The following is an 18,642-nucleotide window of genomic DNA, read 5'->3' on the forward strand; positions in this document are numbered from 1 at the left end:
AGACTTGCTCTAATTAACATGGCCTACGTCGGAGAAAAATTATTTTTTAAAAACTCAAATTTTAAAGAGAAGAGGTGACTGGCGGGGACTCCCAGCGAGGGGGCTCAGGGCTCCCTCCTCCGCCCGGGGGGCCCTAGGAAGTGACCCCCAGATGTGAGCAGCTGTTGTTTACGGCCAGAGAAAGCGGGGTGGGGGTGGGAGGACTGAGGACAGCAAATATAACAAGGGGGGGGGGGGGGGCAGAAAGAAAAATGGAAATGGAAAAAGGAGGGTTCATGTGGGAGGGACAGCCAGACACCGAGACCAGAGGCAGAGGTGGGGGAGATAGAGAGGGGAGGACAGAACCAAATCCAAGCTGATTGGGACACAGGCCCCGAGGCAGAGTGAAGTTGCGGGGCCCGGGGAAGAATCCAGACTGGCAGCAGGGACAGCACGGAGACAGACAGAGGTGGCCAGCATGAAAGATCCGGCGGGAGGAGCACCGGGAGCCACCGGAAGGGTGGAGCTAGACCAACCCCGTTCGGTGCACCCCTCTGCTCCCTGTGCCCAGTCCGCTGCCTCCCCAAATTACCTCCTGACCTCCTGCTTGGGACAGGGGACTCAGGCCCAGGAGCAGCACCCTGAGCCTCCGCGTGTCTCCCCAGAACCACCAGCATGTCATCGCCGACATGCCCCAAGGAGTCAGCACCGTACCTCTGACGGCCTCCAGGAGCCAGGTCCTCACCTGGGCGGGTTCAAAGGGAGCCATCACCTCTGTCGCTGAGCTGAACGACCCCAAGAACATCCTCCTCCGGCTGGACCCAGGTCAGATTCCCCAGCTGCCTCTCTGGGCTCCGGGCTGGAGGGATCGGGATTCCTGGGCCCGTTCCGCAGATGGGGACACCGAGCCTCCAAGCAGGGACGGGATTTGCCCCGGGCTGCAGAGAGCAGGCCAGTGCTTCACTGGGACAGTCACGACCTCTCCAGCAAATATGAGTGTGGACCATGGGAAACTGCGACTTGTGCCTGTTATTTATTGTGCACCTACTATGTGCCAAGCCCTGTGCTAGGCATTTGGGGACTCTCTGGGAACAGACACAGTCCCTGGAGGGGAGATAAATACACAGATAAGTCCATGACATGGGCAATGGGGTGCTGCTGGTCGCAGGGCTTCATCCCTACTGTGTGCCATGTTCATCCCTTGTGTGAGCCTGTGTTGACAATAAGGAAACAGAGGCGGGGGACTTGCCATGAGTCTCTGGGCAGTGAGCGGTGGAGCGGAGATTTGAACCCTGGTCCTCCCGTGCCCCCCACTTCCCATGCTCCATCCTGTGGGCCCCAACTTTACAGTGGGGAAGGGGGGGCCTCTGTGTGAGGTGCCAGGCTGCTCCGGAAGGGGACTGAGTGCGCTTGTCTCTGCAGCCCCAAGGTCACCGTCCTCCTGCAGTCTCCAACCCAACATGGACATGGGCCACAGGCTCGAATGGTGGCCGCACACGGAGGGCTTGGTCCGCGGCTGCGGCTTGGAGGGTGTGGCTGGTCACAAGGAGGCGCACATCTTGAGGGTCCTGCCGGGCTCCGAGGCCAGGTAAGGGTGCCGGGCCCCGCCCCAGGCCCCGCCCCATGGCACCCCTCCCCTACTAAGCCCCGCCTGTCCAAGTCTCAGTCCCCCCTCCAGGTAAGAGCAGAGTTGCCCCACCTATCTCTGGGCCCCGCCCCTATGAGCCCAAGCCCCGCCCATTTCCACATCCTTTCCTCACACCCACGTCCCACCAGGTAATAGCCTTGTACCCACTTGGCCTGCCCCCCCCCCGCCCCCCCCTCACCCGTCAGAAACCTCCCATTCCGGCCTTCCCTCCCCGCAGGCCCCGGACAGTGACGGTGGAGGTGAAGCTGAGCTGCACTTCAGGGGATCCTGACGCTGTGCTCATCCTGCAGGGCCCACCCTACGTGTCCTGGCTCATCGACGCCAACCACAACATGAAGATCAGGGTAAGTCTTGCTCCCGGACCCAGACAGCCGCGCGCAGGTCCAAGGCTCCCAAAGGAGAGGACCCAGGTGCCCTGCACCAGCTCCCCAGCCCTGAGCCTTTGCACCTGATGATGACACCTCTGGACCCACCCTGTTCCTCTGTTCATACCTATCCTTCCTTCAGACCTAGAGGCCGCCTCCTCCAGGGAGCTCTCCATCATCCCCTTGGGAGGCCCTTAACCCAACCCACAGGCTCATGCCAAGTTCCTAGAAAAGCGAACGCCATGCTGAATTGAAGGACAAACAGTAGCCAGTAGATGAGGGGAGGGGGCCCAGGCAGAGGAAGCAGCAGGAGCGAAGGAGAGAGCACTGAGGCCTGGCAGGACCCTGGCTGGGCTGCGGCACCCGGGCCAGGCTGTGCCCCTGATTCGGACCCCCTGCTCCGCCTCTCTCCCTGTCGTTAGGCCACTGGTAACTACTCCATCAAGATCTTTCCAGGGAAGAGCTTCAGAGAAGAGCACCTTGTGCTCCCAGACACACCCCAAGGCCTGCTCGAGGAGGCCCAGAGGCTCAACGCCAGCAAGGTGGCGTCCTTCGTGGAGGTCCCTCTGGCCAGTGCCATCTCTCTTCAGGCCAGCAGCTGTGGTGAGCACCGGCTCCTTTCCCTGGCCCTCCTGCCTTCCTCTGCCCTCTCCCTGGATCAGGTGCCACCGTGTGGTGTGCACCCCCGTTCAGCTGTGTGAGTGGCAGGTCGCATCAGCCTGCGAGAGCCCCATTGTTCTCTCCTGCAACACGGGGACAGTGAGAGTAGCTACCCACAGACGCCCTTAGTGACTGTCCCTCAGTGACTGCCCACCGAGCCCGCCTCTGCTGCCCTGCAGGTGGGCTGCAGACCTCACCCCCACCTGTGCAGACCACGCCTCTCAAGGAGACCTGCAACGAGGGGCTGCTCATGTCCCTGCTCCAGCCCAACTGCTCCGGTGACACCATGACTCTGGAACTCAAGAAAAATCTTATGTGGGTAAGGGAATCCCTGCGCCTCCGGCCTGGCTGACCTAAGAACCTTGGGGTCCTAACCCTGGATTTCTCACATCCTTCCCAAGTTTCGGTTTTCCCACTTGTAAAATGGGGTTGAAAATGGTACCAACCGTGGGGTGAGAATTAAATAAGGTCTGACACGCTGAGCCAGCGGTGGTGCACAGTAAGTGCTCAATAAATAGCTACTAGGTCGTTGTCAGTATTCATTCTAAAAGCAAGCTTAGCTGGGTGCTCACTGAGAATACCTCCACAATATGAAGAACAAGGATATTTATTTAAAAACTAGAGGTCCAGTGCACGAATTCGTGTACAGGTGGGGTCCAGCCAGCCCACCCCTGATCCAGCCAGATCGGGCCTGGCCTGGCCAGCCAGCGGGGAGGGGCCGCAGGCGGTTGGTGGGCCGGCCCCGCCCCCTAGTCAAACTCCTGGGGGAGGGGACAATTTGCATATTAGCCTTTTATTATATAGGATTATATAGTATAACACAGGCTTTTAAAAAATGTGGAAAAAGTAGAAAAGAAGAAAATCTCAATCTCTCCATCCAAAGGCAATGGCTACCAACATTTTGGTTTGTTTCTTTCTAGAATGGATTCTCTGTGTGTTTCTTTCATATATATATATATTGATTTCAGAGAGGAAGAGAGTGGGGGAGAGAGATAGAAACATCAATGATGAAAGAGAATCATTGATCAGCTGCTTCCTGCACGCCCCACACTGAGGATTGAGCTCACAACCCAGGCATGTGCCCTTGACCAGAATCGAACCTGGGACCCTTCAGTCCGCAGACCGATGCTCTATCCACTGAGCCAAACAAGCCAGGGCCTCTGTGTGTTTCTTATATGGTGGAATCATATATATGCACTTGTTTGTCTCCAGCTATAGTCTCTTAATGTATTTTTAGAACTTTGACGTATGCACTTAATATCACATTTAATGAGCACGTGTTATTCCATCATATTGACAGACCATCATTAACCCCTCCTCCCTTGTTAGACATTTAGCCTGTTTCCAGTTCTGTAATATTATAAATATGCAGAAAATGTCATTGTGCGGACTTTTTAAAATATGGGATTGTTTTCTTAGGCAGGATTCCCACATTAGTGAGATTGCTGGGTTAAAGTGAGTGAACTTTCTGGGAGTTTTGATACATGTTGACAACCCACTTTCCAAAAGATGATTCCAATTTTTACTGCTGATTTATGAGAGCACCGTGATTCTCTCTCTCTTGACTATAATTTTTGTTTAAAAAAACCTTTGCCAGTGTGGGAGGTGGAATGCGGTGTTCCAGTCTTATTTTAATTTATACTTCTTTGCTTAGCAGTGAGTCTGGGCATGGCTCCATATGACTGATAATAACCTAAGGCTCTTTATCACTATGGCTTGGTATTTTTCTTGATGATTTTTATGAGCTTTGTACATACAGGAAAAAAAAATGTGGGCCCTTTGTTCTTCATTCTTACCGAAATAATTCCTCCTGGCTTGTTATTTAAATTTTGGCTGCAGTTGTTTGTAACATTTTGGATATTTGAAAAAATTGGGCCATTCTAGCTTAAAAAATTGGGCCATTCTAGCTTCCCATCTTCCCCTTTGTGACTCTTGCTGCTGGAGCCTTGGAAATCATCCATGTCCTCTGGGACTTGTAGGACATTTAAGTCTGTGGTTAAGTCCGTGTGGGAGTTTTTTGTGGGGTTTTTGGGGGGAGGGGGTATAGGGGCCTATATGAAGCTCCATCTGTCTGCTGCCTCCTCCCCTGCCTGCACCTGCCCCTGCAGATGTCAGGGAGGTGGGGGAGGGAGGTGGTGCGGTGACCAGCGACAGCTGGCATTACTGTTACCCAGTCCCAAGGGGCTTGGAGACTACATTGTCACCCATCCATCTTTGGAACATTACACTGCACTAAAAAGAATGTGCTAGATCTATACATGTAGACACAGAGAGATGCATATCATTTATCGTTCAGTAAGAAAACTAAGCCACAGCATAAAGGACAGTACGGTGCCATTTGTTAAAAATGCAAAAAAATAGCCCTGGCTGGTTTGGCTCAGTGGATAGAGCGACAGCCTGCGACTGAAGGGTCCCAGGTTCGGTTCCAGTCAAGGGCACATGCCCGGGTTGCGGGCTCGATCCCCAGTAGGGAGCGTGCAGGAGGCAGCCAATCAATGATTCTCTCTCATCACTTATGTTTCTCTCTCTCTCTCTCCCTCTCCCTTCCTCTCTGAAATCAAAATAAATAAATAAATAAATAAATCCACACATTTCCTCTGAGTACATATGGCTGAATAGAAGAAAACACAAAGAAAGGGGCCTGAACAGATTTACCCCCAAACACGGCAGGCAGCCTCTCATGGGTTTATGGAAAGCAGTCAGCGTGCATGCGGATTTGAGTCCCAGGCCCGCGGTCACTGGGGCCTCACCGTGTAGAGCCACTTGTATTTGGTGGGTGATGTCTCCTCAGGTGTCCTGGGCAGCAAGGGGCAGCGGCAGTCAGGGACAGCATTCTGGGGGTGAGCTGGCTGAACTCAAGGGGGGCCTCTAACCATCCACTCACCTCTAAGACTCTGAGATTCTTTGATGCTAAAAATGCGACTGAGAAATTTTAAGATTTGATTCTTCTAAAACAGGAGCTGGCAAACTAGGGCCCACTGCCTGTTTCTGTCAATAAAGTTTTTTTGGCACACAGCCACACCCATGTGTACATATGGTCTATGGCTGCTTTCAGGCTTTGAAGGCAAAGTTGGGTAATTACAACAGAGACCACCTGGTCTGCAAAGCTTAACGTACTATCTGGCCCTTTAAAGAAAGTTTGCTGAGCACAGACAGGCCCAGGGGCCCATGGTTCTGAGATTGGATTATGCTGATGGGGTCTGCATGCCCCTGGGGCTGTGAGCCATGATTGTATGTCGAACTCACATGAATTTTAAAATCCTAATAGTTCTGCATTTACTTTAATATATATTAGAAGGAAAACAGTACATAGTACATCAAACTCACGGTGTCGCACATTTTATTGCTTAAGACAAGATTAAGTACAAAAGCAAGTCAAATTCAGGAAAGGTATCGTCTCAAACGGTGCAGGATGACAAAATCTAACAAAAGCAGAGAGGGAAGCAGAGGGCTGTGGCCCTGGGTTTGGATCCGTCCTTGGTGCTGGGGTGGACAGGACCCAGGGAGCCGGGTGCCTCCTGACGGTGTCCCCCAACCCTGGCCTAGTCTCTGAAGTGCGACATCAGCAGCCTGACCTTCTTGGACCCCCGCTGCCAGGCTGAGGACAGAGGCGACCAGCTTGTCTTGCACAGCACCTACTCCAGCTGCGGCATGAAAGTGACAGAAAGTGTGGTCAACAACGAGGTAAGAGCTGGGGCAGGAAAGGGAGCGGCCTACTGGGTGCCCCCCTCAGGCACCTCCTTGATCTTCTGGGCTGAGGGGCTTTGGGGAGAGTGGGGCGTGGTGCTCGGTAGGAAGACAAGGCCCGGGTAGCCAGGGTTGGCTCCGCCTCCCCTTCCGTAAAACGGCGAAGTGGGTGGGGTGTCCTCCGTCATTTCTGGCTGACCAGCTCGTGGCTCTGTCTCTGCAGGTGGTCGTCAGCCTCCTGTCAAGCTCATCACTGCAGCGGGTGAGATGGATGGTCACCGTGCGAACATCTGGTCCCGGTCCCGGGGCCCCTCCAGGCCTCAGGGAACTCGCCCTGACTGGCTCGCCATGTGTCTTCAGCGGGGCTCAGCCGCCCCTTCTGTAGAGCAGAAGCAGGACTGTCAAGGGTTACGTTCTCAGCCACGCGAGTCAGAGGGTCTAGCATATATTGGCTGTGTGGCCTTGGGCCCCAAGGTCACGTGTGTGAGCCGTGGCATAAGAGAGGACCCCCTGTGGGAGTGCCTATGGCAGCCACTGAGATGACACAGGGAAAGCATTTCACACAGGCCTGGTGCGGAGTGAATTCTTAATAGTAGTTTGGTGTGGGCTTTTTGTTTTAAATATATTTTTATTGTTTTCAGAGAGGAAGGGAGAGGGAGAGAGATAGAAACATCAATGATGAGAGAGAATCATCAATCGGCTGCCTCCTGCACGTCCCACACTGGGGATCAAGCCCACAACCTGGGCATGTGCCCTGACCGGGAATCGGACCGTGACCTCCTGGTTCATAGGTCGATGCTCAACTGCTGAGCCAGCGGCCAGGCTGGTGTGTTTTTTTAAAGATGAGGGTGAGGGTCAGGCATCTCCTCTGGACCATGACCCCTGCTCCTATCCCCACCCCCGCCCTCCCTGACCATCTCCCTCCGTCTCCCGCAGAAAGCAGTGCAGTGCATCGACATGAAGAGCCTCTCCTTCCAGCTGGGCCTCTACCTCACCCCGCAGTACCTGCAGGCCTCCAACGCTCTTGAGCTGGGGCAGCAGGGCTTTGTGCAGGTACTGGACTTGACCGCCCAGGGCTGCCCACTCCTGGGGTTTCTCAGAACCTTTCTTCCCACCGTTAGTACAGAGAAGAGAATTCAACTTTTCAGAGAAAGGAGGGAGCCAGACGGAGCATGACGGAGGGGAGAGATAGGAAAGGCAGAGCTCAGAGACGCTGAGTAGAATGTCAGCGCCTCCTCCAGGCAGGCCCATGACAGTCCCACCATCGGGGCTCAGGGGCAGGAACTATAGAATGAATCTAGCTTATCTCATGAGAGCAGGCAGGGTGAAGCGTTAGAGTAACCGCTCATGCCTTGACCCCTTGCCTCCCTACGCAGGTGAGCATGTCCCCGCCGACCCCCGAGATCATGCCCAAACTGGACAGCTGCCAGCTGGACTTGAAGCCTGAGGCAGACACCGTGGAACTCATCCAGAACCAGGCAGCCAAGGGCAGCTGTGTGAGCCTGCTGGACGCCAGCCCCCATGGTGTCATGCGCTTCAGCTTCCTCCTCCGTGGCCACATGGTGCCCACGCCCAAGGCTGGCACCCTCAGCTGCACCGTAGCCATGCGTCTTGGGACTTCATCCCTGGTGAGTGGGGCCTGGGCCAGGACCAATGTCAAGGGTGGCTTTCGGGTGTGGGGGTTTCAGGAAGGGACACCACAGCCCAGGAGGATGTGGGACCAGGTGGCGAGGGGCAGAGCCAGTCAGGGTGGCTCCTGGCTATCAGGTACTCTTTCTGCAACCCCACAGCCTCTGATGACTTTGCTGTGTCTGCAACATTGGTCGGCTATGTAGCCGCAACCGTCCATTCATCCACCCGCCCACCCACTATCCCTCCCAGTCATTCGTCCATAGTCCTTCCACCATCCCAGTCACCCACCCACCCACCCACGAAGCATGATCACCAGTGTAATCTCAGTGAACAGGAGGCCTTGGGGGAGAGGGTTCAGAGAGGAGACAACCTTCTGATTTTCTGCACTTACTAGTCACAGCGCTTCACCGTCCAGTGGGTCGCTTCACCGTCCAGTGGATCTCCTCTCAGGCGCCTGGCCTGGACACAGTCCTCTCAGGCCCTTCGCACAGAGGGCCTCTGGTTGTGTGAAACATCCCAGTAGCAGCCCCGGATTGTCCCCAACACACTCCCATAGCACAGATCTCCCAGGACCGGCTCGATGGGATGCAAAGCCAAGGCCCAGGGTGGGCTGGGACTGGGGCCGGGTGCCAGCGAGTAAACCCGGGCTGCCTCTCAGAGGCTGGGCCGCACACCGCTCTCTTCCTTCCCCAGGTCCGCAGGACTGTCTCCATGCGCCTGAACATCGTCAGCCCTGACATGCCTGGTGAGCGCTCCCCAGGTCTCTCTGGGGTTCGTGGCTGAGGTCAGAGTGGGGCACAACAGACGACCCAGGGGATGGGGGCCTCGGCTCACAGCAGGGAGGACCCGAGAGAGCAGCCCCGGGGGAGAGCAGGACCAGGGCTCCCCAGCTGCCCACAGTCGGAGCCACAGCTGCATCTTCCGGATGGACAGCCTCCTCCGCTCCTGACCTCCCTGTGGGACAGGACTCCTAACCCCATGGTGGCTGGTTGACCTCATTGGGGGGATGGGGCCTTCAGACTCAGGTCTGGACGGTACAGGGGACAGAAGGCACCCTGGGGTGGTGCTGGCCTCGCCTTAAAGCCCCCAGTGCAGAGGATGGCCCTTCAGCCCAGCACCCTCCAGCCTCTGTTAGTTCCCTCTGGACCCAGGCCCCCACCAGACAGAAGAGTCCCTGACCCTGGAGGCAGATGTGGGGGGTACCCAGGCCAGGCCAGGCCAGGATGGAGCCCCACTCCCAGCTCACAACAGGGAGACAAGGGCTGATAACCCCAGTGCATGGAGAGGAACTCAGGCCCAAGGGGCGGCTGCCTGGCTCGATCACACAGGAGTCAGGGGTGTGAAAGGAATGAGGCTTGGAAAACTCAAGAGCAGAGCTAGAGAGGCCTCAGAGCTGGTCCGCCTGTCGCTACCGGGGAATCAGGCTCAGAGGGGGCAGGGCCGGACCCAAGGTTACACAGCGAGGAGGGACGGGCTCTGGACTCCCAGACCCCACTTTTTGCTCAGATGATGCCAGCCAGCCTCCCTAAAATGCATCTGCATCAGCACTGGGAGGCAGGGCATGGCCCAAAAGGCCTGGATAGGCCCTCTTGGCAAATGGTCATAGCAATCACAGCTAAGTGCCACGCATGGGTGTGTTGAACCCATTTGCTAGATGAGGAGACTGAGGTTGCTAGAGAAGTCAGGGCAGTGGGTGAGCTGGGACTCACACCAAAACCTGTGCTCCTGGCCAGCACAGGAGCAGGGAGCCAGGGAGGGGGCCAGGGAGGGGGCAGCAGCGCTGACCCAGCTGTCCCTCCCTTGGTTGCACAGGTAAAACCCTCGTCCTGCCCGCTGTGCTGGGCATCACCTTTGGCGCCTTCCTCATCGGGGCCCTGCTCACCGCTGCGCTCTGGTATATCTACTCGCACACACGTGAGTATCCCAGGCCCCCTCCGTGAGTGCTCAGGACCCCTCCACCACCACCCGGGGGAGCCCAGCAAAGCCTCTGGGGGAGTGGGGAGCCCAGGCCGGGGCCCTGACCTCCGCCCCTGCTCCCAGGTCCCCCCAGCAAGCGGGAGCCCGTGGTGGCAGTGGCTGCCCCGGCCTCCTCAGAGAGCAGTAGCACCAACCACAGCATCGGGAGCACCCAGAGCACCCCCTGCTCCACCAGCAGCATGGCGTAGTGCCGAGCCTGGAGCCCCGGGGGCCACCCGGCCAGCCCTTGCCCAGCCGGAGAGACTGAGCAGCCACCAGCTGGGAACCACTGATTATGAACTCACCCCAGGATCCCAACCCTTCCACTCGACCAAGGATGGACCCTGCCCGCTGCCTCTTTCTCAGAGGCCTGCTGCCAGCGGGGGCACCAGCTTGGAACACCTTGGGGTTCCCCCACCCCACCCTGCAGAACCTTCAAGCTCCATGGGCCTGGGGTACGGCTGCCCAGGACCACAGAGAGACAGAACGCTGCCCTATATGTCCACATTGTTGTAGACACCCAAGTCCCCGTTATCCTGAACGGATCCAGCCCTTGATGACCTGGGCTGGGCAGGAGGTGAGAACTCAAAGACTCTGCCCAGCCTCCTCAGGCCAAAAGTGCCTCCTCCATGACCAGCCCTAACCACCAGGATCTGATCCCCGCAGTACATCTTTGGACCGGCACAACTTTGGGGGGCAGGGGAATTGAAGCCTAGGAGTGCCCAGCCTGGGAACGGGGGAGCCTAGCTCCTTCCTGCAACTGTCACATGGAGACCCCCTCCCTCCTTGCCCATCAGGAAGGCAGCAGATAGGAGTGGCCAGGCTGCCTGACCTGGGCCCACCCCGATATACTCATCACCAATAAATCAGACCATGAAACCAGTGCTAGGCTGGGAGAAGGGAAGGGGCCCCTAAAATGATGGGGGGAGGCAGCTCTGGGTTCAAATCCTGAACCTGCCACTTATTGGCTCACTGTGGGCAGGTGCCATGGCTTCTGTACGCCAGCCAGTTCCCTCGTCTGTAAAATGGGAACGAGAACTCTCAGTCACAAGGTCTCCGTGGGGAGGTCTGCAAAGCAGTGGTCGACAAACATCAGGCCACTGAGGCTCAGAAGGGAGGGGCCTGTCCCAGCCACACAGCCAGGCTCCTACACAATCCATTTTCTGTGCCACCACAGCCCCCACCCCCTATTGTCTGCTGAGGGAGCTAGAGGTCAAAAACTCAATCAAAGTAAAGACTTTAATTTAATCCAGCCACCCTCTGTCCCCACGGGGCCCCAGGCAGGGACCCTCTCCTTCCCCAGAAAGCCACTGAGGGGAGGGAAACCAGCGACCTACACCTGGCAGGACCCCAGGCCTGGCCAGGACGCAGTCTGGTGGGAGCTGGGCTGGACAGCCGGGCCGGCTACCCCAGGAGAACCGTGTCCCCCTTCCCACGCCCCCCCCACCCGCCCGAGATATCAGCAGGAGGAAGGAGAGGCCAAGGCACCACAGGCTCAGCTCAGAGACAGGATGTCCGATCTCAACCTCCCACCCACCAGCCACCTATTTCACTGCCCGAGCCCAGGCCCCTGGGCCAGTCTAGACTGACAGACAGAATCAGGAAAGCAGAAAACAAAAGGCACCTGTTGTGGGAGTTCACGGAGAGACGCAAGGTGGGTGTGGGAGGCCCCACCTCCAACCCCACGGCCTCAGCTACTGGGACAGGGAGGGATCCAGCAGCTTCAGGACGCCGCCCACCAGGTGCAGGCTTCCCGTGACCAGCACGTGGATGGCAGCAGCCTCTCGGAGCACGCTGGCCCCGCTGTTTGCCACAGGGTGGGCGAGAAGGTCCCGTGGGGAACTGGGTGTCTGGAAGTCAGGGTCCCGGCCCTGGCTGATCCACTGCAAAGCATGGGAGATGCAGCTGAAGACGAGGGAGCTGGTGCCGTGGGTGTGGGGCAGGCGGGGTGCCAGCAGCAGGGCCGCCGGCCCACCAGCCTCGGGGCTGGGGGTGCTCCAGAGGTCCGGGCTGGCCGCCTCCTCATCCAGGCGGCTCCAGTGCTGCTGGTGTTCCAAGCAGCGGAGCAACACCTGGTCCAGGGTCACCATGAAGTTCTGCTGGTCTGCAGGACACAGGGACGGCGCGTCAGCGAGGCGGGTGGGGGAAGGGCAAGCACGCTGCGGACACCTGCTTAAGTCAGGGCCTTTCCCATGCACTGTCAGTCCTCGGAGGGGACACTACGAGGAAACTGAGGTTCGGGGACTTGCCCAGTGGCTCAGAGCTGGTGACGAGCAAAGCCAGGCAGTTGAGCTCCAAAGCTGGGGCTTTGCCCAGGGAGCACATCTCCCCTCTCCCCACCCTCGCCTCTGCCTTCACCCGACAGGGGCCGTCCCGGGCGTGCATGAGCCTTTCCAGAAATGCTGGTTCCTGGGCTCTCCAGACTCTCCCCAGGCAGTCTGATGTGGGGCCTGGGGAGCTGTATTTTTTATATTATTATTTCAAAAAAATTTTAATGGGACCCATAGTAAAAAAAATACATTTTACAATGGCAACCCAGTACTCACATATGTGTATATTAATGTCTGGAGCAGAGTCTTCATAAAATAGTACCTGCCCTTACTTTGTGCCAATACACAGATATTTTCCATTCGATTTCATTTCAAGTAGAAAATGCTGGTTGAGACCCACTAACTGACTTCAAGGGCCATCAGTAGGTTTTAACCTGCATTTTGAAAGATGTTTTCCCCGATAATTCCTTTTTAGTGTTGCAGCCACGTGCTGAATGTATCAAAGGGTATTTATACAGTGAGACAAACCCAGCTCCTGCCCCAGATCTCCCGTTTGGAAGCCCCCACGGTCACCAGCAGAGCAGCCCCCCTCAGGGCCCTCCACGCCCTGCCCACCTCAAGGGACCACGTCTGCCACCTCTCACCTGCGTTGCCCGTGGATGCCACCTCCGTCAAGTTAGGGCAGAAAACAGCATAGTCAAACTGGCAGGGCTAGAAGGCCAGGGGCAAGCTTGGTGTCAGAGCCCTGAGAGGATGCCCACCCCCACCCTGTCTTCCCCACAGCACAGGGAGTCCCCCCCCCACACACACCCATCTCTGGAGATGCCCTCCGCTGGGGTGATGCTGCATAAACCCAGCCACAGCACTTCAGTGCCACCCCCTGTCCCCCCAGCTACCCCAGTATCCCCTGCCTGGCCTGTGGCCTGGGCAGTACAGCCCATTGTACAGAGGGGGAAACAGAAGCTGGGGGCGGGGTACAGCGTAAGGTCACCGAGCTACTAAGCAGGCTCCCAATTCAGGGATTAGCCCCAGGATAGGAGGTTCAGGGATGAAGCCTCCACCGGATGTGGGGGTCACACAGTCAGAACAGGGCCGGGCTGCCTGCCGCCCAACCACCCGCCAGCCTCTCACCCGCAACAGCTTCAGCAGGGGCGCCGGGTCCCGGTCACCCGTGGAGTTGAAGAGCAGGACGCGCACCTCAGGCACCTCAGGTCCACTGCGAGGCGAGGGGGAGACCTGAATGGCCGCACCCCCCACCTTTCCCGCAGAAACTATCCTCCCTCCACTGGCCCGGCCCCGCCCCATCCTGCCCCGAGGCCCCGCCTCTCTGGACCCCAGACACTGCCCCTCTGCCCGGCACTCACCTCTTGCGGCGGTGCAGCGCCTGGCGGAACCAGCGCACACAGGCCTGCACGCTGCTGCAGGTGTGTGCGCCATCCAGGTACCAGGTGAGGGGCCCGCGGCACAGTATCTGCGTCCGGCCAAGCCACTCCGTGTCCCGAAGCCCTGGGGGACGGGGCAAGGCCGCTCTTCAGACTCTCCCATCTTCTTCAACTCGCACACCACCCGCCCCACAGCACGCACCCCACCCGTCTGAGCGCTCCAAGGAGCGGTGCCAGAGGGATCAGCAATTCTTCTGCCTCTTCTAGGCAGCCCTCAGGGGGGCTACTGTCACATATTAGCCCTTAGCGCAGAGAGATTAGGTCACAGCATGAGTCTTGGGACTGGGATGTGATTCAAGATCTACCTGGCCCCAGAGCTGTTTCATGGCCCGACATGGGGCCTGGCACACAGTGGGAGCACTGGAACCATTTGCTGAAGGGGTTTAACAGCCATGAGCACCTACTATGTGCTGAAAGCTTTGGGGGAAGCCTGACAAACATCACCGTTCTTAAGAATCTCATGGTCTTGTGATGATGATGACAAGGATGACAGTAACAGCAGCTACCACTGGCTGGGCACTGTATCTCATACTCGAAGGCTCTGGGCTCAGTCCCTTGGTGATGTCACCTCACAGTGGGTCCTACACTCATCTCATCTGGCAGGTGGGGAAACCGAGGCTCATAGAGAGTTCGTGAACTCAAGGTCAAGGAAGCTTACTGACCTCAGAGCCCTTTCTCTTGGGCACCATTATCGAGTGACCCCACCTCTCGAAGAGCAAAGTGAGAAACATCTGAAGGGACCCGGCTGGGCAGGAGGGTCTAACTCACCATGCCGCATGTGGGATGTGGGCTGGAACACGGGTGCCAGAGGCAGCTGACACAGGAGGCTGGGCCTGGACGCTTTCAGCTCCCCAATGCCTGGGGGCAAGGGAGGGCGGTGTGGGACCGAGTGTTCTCGGAGCCTCCGAGGCAGGCTCCCCAGGTCCCTGCCCACCAGCCTCCGAGGCAGGCTCCCCAGGTCCCTGCCCACCAGCCCTCAGAGGCAGGCTCCCCGGGTCCCTGCCCACCAGTCCTCAGACGCAGGCTCCCCGGGTCCCTGCCCACCAGCCCTCAGAGGCAGGCTCCCCGGGTCCCTGCCCACCAGTCCTCAGACGCAGGCTCCCCGGGTCCCTGCCCACCAGTCCTCAGACGCAGGCTCCACGGGTCCCTGCCCACCAGCCCTCAGAGGCAGGCTCCACGGGTCCCTGCCCACCAGCCCTCAGACGCAGGCTCCCCGGGTCCCTGCCCACCAGTCCTCAGACGCAGGCTCCACGTGTCCCTGCCCACTTACCTTGGTGGTCCTTTCGCTGCAGCCAGCAGCGGGCCAGCTGCAAGGCCAACGCGGCATTGGACCGCTGGTGCTCTCCCTCCAGGCCCAGGGTCAACGGTGGCCCCCCTTCCTCCAGGGCTTCCAGCGGTGGACACAGGTAGAGGGGACACTGCAGAGGAGTCAGAGGAGCTGCTGCTGCCTCTCTGGATAGGAGGCCCTTCCTGATGTCGTCAGCTCCTCCATCTTTCCCCACCAGCAAGAACCCAGCCCTGCTCCTAGAACCCAGAGTGCTCCGCTGGGTGAGCAGCGGCCCAAAAGGATGAAGCGGCTCCCCAGCACTTCCAGCCACTCACTGAGATCTGCTCAGCACGCTCCCTCAGCACGGCCAGGGGCCCATCAGGCTGGGGCACGGTGAAGGCAGGGACGCCATGCTGTGGAGGACGGAGAGGAGACAGGGCTGCGGAGGGTCCTCCACCTTCATCTCTGGCCCCCGCATCCCTGGGTCGGAGCGGCCCATTTAGCCTCCCCCATAGTACCGATGGGAACCACTTGATGGGGAGACTAAGATTGGAGATGAGGCTCAACTTGCTCCAGCCGCATGCAGAGCTGAGACAAGAACCCAGACCCCACTGATGCCCAAGTCCTCTCCTGAGTCAGGACAGCAAGGACCCTGCCCCAGCCCCACTTCCCTGAGGTCTAAGGGCCAGGCCCCTGTACCCCCCCTCCCTGGGGCTGCCCAATCACCTTGAAGATGCCCCCTTTCTGCCAGGCGATCTTCTCCATCGTGTCCCCCAGAAGGCTAGTGTGGTCGATGCCAAGAGAGGAGACCCCACATACCACAGGCTTCCTGCAGAAGACCAAAGGGCCATGATGCCCCTGCCCTGGGCCACCCTGGGCTAGAGACCATCATCCCTCCCCACAAGCAGCCGCCCTCACCTGATTATGTTGGTGCAGTCATAAGCCCCACCGATACCCACTTCCACCACTGCCAGGTCCACCTGCAGAGGGTCAGAGGGCACGGCATGGGGTACAGGGCACCTGGAGGTCACGTGGGAGCCCCCAGCCTGCTTAAGATTCCCCTCCCCAAGGCCTTAGACACAGGGCTCTAGGGAGTGGGCACAGACCTTCTCTTGCAGGAAGACATGGAAGGCCATGAGCGTGAGGAAGCGGAAGTATGCAGGCATGGAGACACAGCTGCTGCTGTCCTGTGGATAGGAACAGGCCAGAGCCTGAGGTCCATGCAGCCTCTGCTCTGGGGAGGTGGGGTCCTGAGAGTGCAGTGCCTTCTGGGTCCCTCCCCCTGCTCCAGTGCCCGCTTCTGTTCCCCCACCAGCCCTGCTGTATGGACACCTTGGTCTCCTCCAGCCGATGGTAGAGGCGCCAGAAGTGCTTGGTGAAGTGCTCGGGGCTGATGGGCTGCCCATTGATGCGGATCCGCTCGCGCACCTGCACCAGGTGGGGAGAGCTGCCGGGAGATCTGAGGTCATCAGGGCTCCCTGCTGGAGCCCCCCAGGCCTCCCCCCGACCCCCGCCAGACCTGTCAGAAACACACATCTGATCGTGTCACTGACCTGCTGAAAACCCTCCTGTGGCTTCCCCCTGCCCTCAAGACAGTCCCAGCCCTTCAGCTCAGCTTCCCAGGCCCAGGTGAGGCTGATGTTACTGGCCTGTGTCTCACCTCTCCCGAGTCCCTCGATAGTTCCCTGTGCCCCAGCCCCTACATCCCTGGGTTGGCCCACAAGGTTACATAGGCTCTGGTCGAAGGCTGGGTTTTTATCCAAAAACTTATTTGAGGTGCTGGCTGGTTCTACAGCCCCCCAGAGAGCTGGGAGACAGATACATCCCTCCACACCTCAGTACCTAAAGAATCCCGTCTTCAGGCCATAGTTCCGGAGGATCCGTTCAGTGAAGGCACAGGTGGAGCCCTAGAAAGAAAAGTTCTTGTCTGGGCAGTCCCCACCCCACCCAGTGGATACGCTCTCCCCCCCCCTGGATCCTGTCCTTCACCTTCCCCTTCGTCCCAGTAACGTGGATGATGTTCAGCTGGTCCAAGTCCTCCACCTGGAACAGAAAGACAAGGTCCTCAACTTGGCAACAGGACTCACAGACAAAGAAAAAGGGGGGGTGGTCACAGGCCCTGCCCACGTTACCTGCAGCCCACTCCGTGCCAAGTACAGCTTCATGGTTTCCAGCTGTGTCTGGAGGTCACCCCGCCGGCGCTTCACCTCCTCCAGGTAGCTGGCATTGGTCTGCAGGCTGTTGAGTGTGCGCACAGCATCCTGGCAACAACAGTCCCCGTGGCAGGTTAAGGATCACTTGGGGTCCACAGGGACAGGGGCACCCAGTGTACCAATGGCCAGGCCAGGGCACCCGCCTGCCGGACCAGCCCTGTCGCCCAGCTTTGAAGTTAGACACCGGTGAGAGAGAAGTGGCATCATTCCAGCTCTGGTGCCAATGGGGGTGGAAGGCAGCTCAGCCCCACCCAGGGAGTGGCAGGCTAACGGGATTAGCCTTGCTTTCGGTTTCAGTTCCCCAGGCTGCACCGCTGGGGCCTTTGCTCTCATTCCCTCCAATGGGGTCCACCACTGTATTGGGCCCCTTCTGGGGTGGGACTAGAACCACAGAAGGCTCTAGAACTGGAGGTCTAGAACTGGAGGAATTAGCATAGGAATTCCTAAAGTCTTCCTTCCATGCCTAACCCTGATGATTGGGGTTCCATATTCTGATCAAAAGTAAAGCTGCCTGAATATGAGGTGGTTTCTCAACTATTAATGGAGGGGTGGTGTCCCCACGTTGAGATAAGGTGATGGTTGTTTAAATTTGGGGGGGGGGGGAGGTTGGCCTGCAGGGATATTTTGTGTTCATGTGTGCAAACAGAATAAATTGGCATTCCTGTGCTGCTCCCCGCCTCTCAAAAAACAAAACAAAAAAGAAGAAGAAGAGTAGAGCTGCTTGAAGCCACCAGGGGGAGAAGAGGAGGAAGTTGGGAGGGAGCAAGGGTGTGCCCAGGGTCGCCCAGCCAGGAAGGCAGGTAGGTCAGCCTCAGGAGGGCCCACATTGGAGGTAAGAGTGGGGGTGCTATTTATTTTCCCTCCGGACCCCAGGACCCTGATGGTTGGTTGGAGGCCCCGCCCCATCAAACTGGTGCCACCTGTCTGGCTGGCATCAGGCTCTGGTCTCCGGCAACCGGCCCTTGGCATAAAGCCAGGGGAAGGTTCCTGTTTTCCAGATTCTCGCCCCACCCCGCCCCACTGCCCCCGACTCCTAACTCCGGAGATTCTGGAACCCCCGGGCCCAGCTGAGCCACCGGACCTCTAGGTCCTATCACCGGGCGCCCCTTCCCACTCCACCGTGGGGCACTTCCGCCTCGGAATCTCCAGGTTCGGCGGTGCAGGCCCCCTGCCCGGTCCCGGTCCCCACTCCCCGACTCCAGGCGGTCCCCGCCCCCAGCTCCGCAGTCTCAGTTCCTGGGTGCCCTCCCCGGCGGGCGGCCGGAGGCGGCGTAGCCCGGGCCCAGCCCACGTGTCATCTCGGCCCGCCGGCCGCCGCCGCCCGCGGGGTACCTGGTATTCCATGCCCGGCTCCTGCGGCGCGGGCCGCGCGCTCAGCTCCCGCCTGCCCGTGACCCTGGTCGTTACCCCGCGCGGGAAAACCGCTGCCAGGAAGAGACTCGCGCGCCGGTGGCTACGCGCCCGCGACATAGTCCCGGGGCGGGGAGCCTCACGCGGTGCCCGGGTCGGAGACGCCCCGCCCC

General features: G+C 58.6%; 2 protein-coding genes across 4 annotated transcripts in view; one reads left to right on the plus strand and one right to left on the minus strand.

The window, feature by feature from the left end:
- The window catches only part of ENG (endoglin), a 28,929-nt gene extending 18,119 nt beyond the window's left edge, over positions 1-10,810 (plus strand). Inside the window, exons 4-15 of the mRNA XM_006102084.3 lie at positions 645-804; positions 1,402-1,567; positions 1,845-1,971; positions 2,415-2,595; positions 2,832-2,971; positions 6,199-6,336; positions 6,563-6,601; positions 7,276-7,392; positions 7,716-7,967; positions 8,665-8,716; positions 9,784-9,885; positions 10,012-10,810. Of these exons, the coding sequence (XP_006102146.1) occupies positions 645-804; positions 1,402-1,567; positions 1,845-1,971; positions 2,415-2,595; positions 2,832-2,971; positions 6,199-6,336; positions 6,563-6,601; positions 7,276-7,392; positions 7,716-7,967; positions 8,665-8,716; positions 9,784-9,885; positions 10,012-10,136 (1,599 nt within the window). The 3' untranslated portion in view covers positions 10,137-10,810. The remainder of the gene's footprint in view (positions 1-644; positions 805-1,401; positions 1,568-1,844; positions 1,972-2,414; positions 2,596-2,831; positions 2,972-6,198; positions 6,337-6,562; positions 6,602-7,275; positions 7,393-7,715; positions 7,968-8,664; positions 8,717-9,783; positions 9,886-10,011) is intronic.
- FPGS (folylpolyglutamate synthase) lies at positions 5,972-18,642 on the minus strand. Of its 3 annotated transcripts, XR_001351010.2 has the most exons (16): positions 18,452-18,642; positions 17,039-17,167; positions 16,896-16,949; positions 16,749-16,813; positions 16,239-16,365; positions 16,013-16,093; positions 15,825-15,886; positions 15,633-15,735; positions 15,242-15,319; positions 14,910-15,057; positions 14,408-14,497; positions 13,562-13,703; positions 13,329-13,413; positions 12,842-12,908; positions 11,552-12,031; positions 5,972-6,718 (listed from the first exon to the last, which is right to left on the minus strand). XR_001351010.2 is itself a non-coding variant. In XM_014467466.2 (15 exons), the coding sequence occupies exons 1-15, from the start codon at positions 18,587-18,589 to the stop codon at positions 11,622-11,624; spliced, it is 1,779 nt and encodes a 592-aa protein (XP_014322952.1). In that variant the 5' UTR covers positions 18,590-18,642; the 3' UTR covers positions 11,148-11,621. The 3 variants fall into 3 exon arrangements, 2 of the variants coding, with proteins under 2 accessions (XP_014322952.1, XP_014322953.1); XM_014467466.2 differs by lacking the exon at positions 5,972-6,718 and having other exon boundaries at positions 11,148-12,031; XM_014467467.2 differs by lacking the exon at positions 5,972-6,718 and having other exon boundaries at positions 11,148-12,031; positions 16,239-16,353; positions 18,452-18,640.

The sequence above is a fragment of the Myotis lucifugus genome, unplaced genomic scaffold (genome assembly GCF_000147115.1).
Source record: "Myotis lucifugus unplaced genomic scaffold, Myoluc2.0 scaffold_397, whole genome shotgun sequence".
Lineage (NCBI taxonomy): Eukaryota > Metazoa > Chordata > Mammalia > Chiroptera > Vespertilionidae > Myotis > Myotis lucifugus.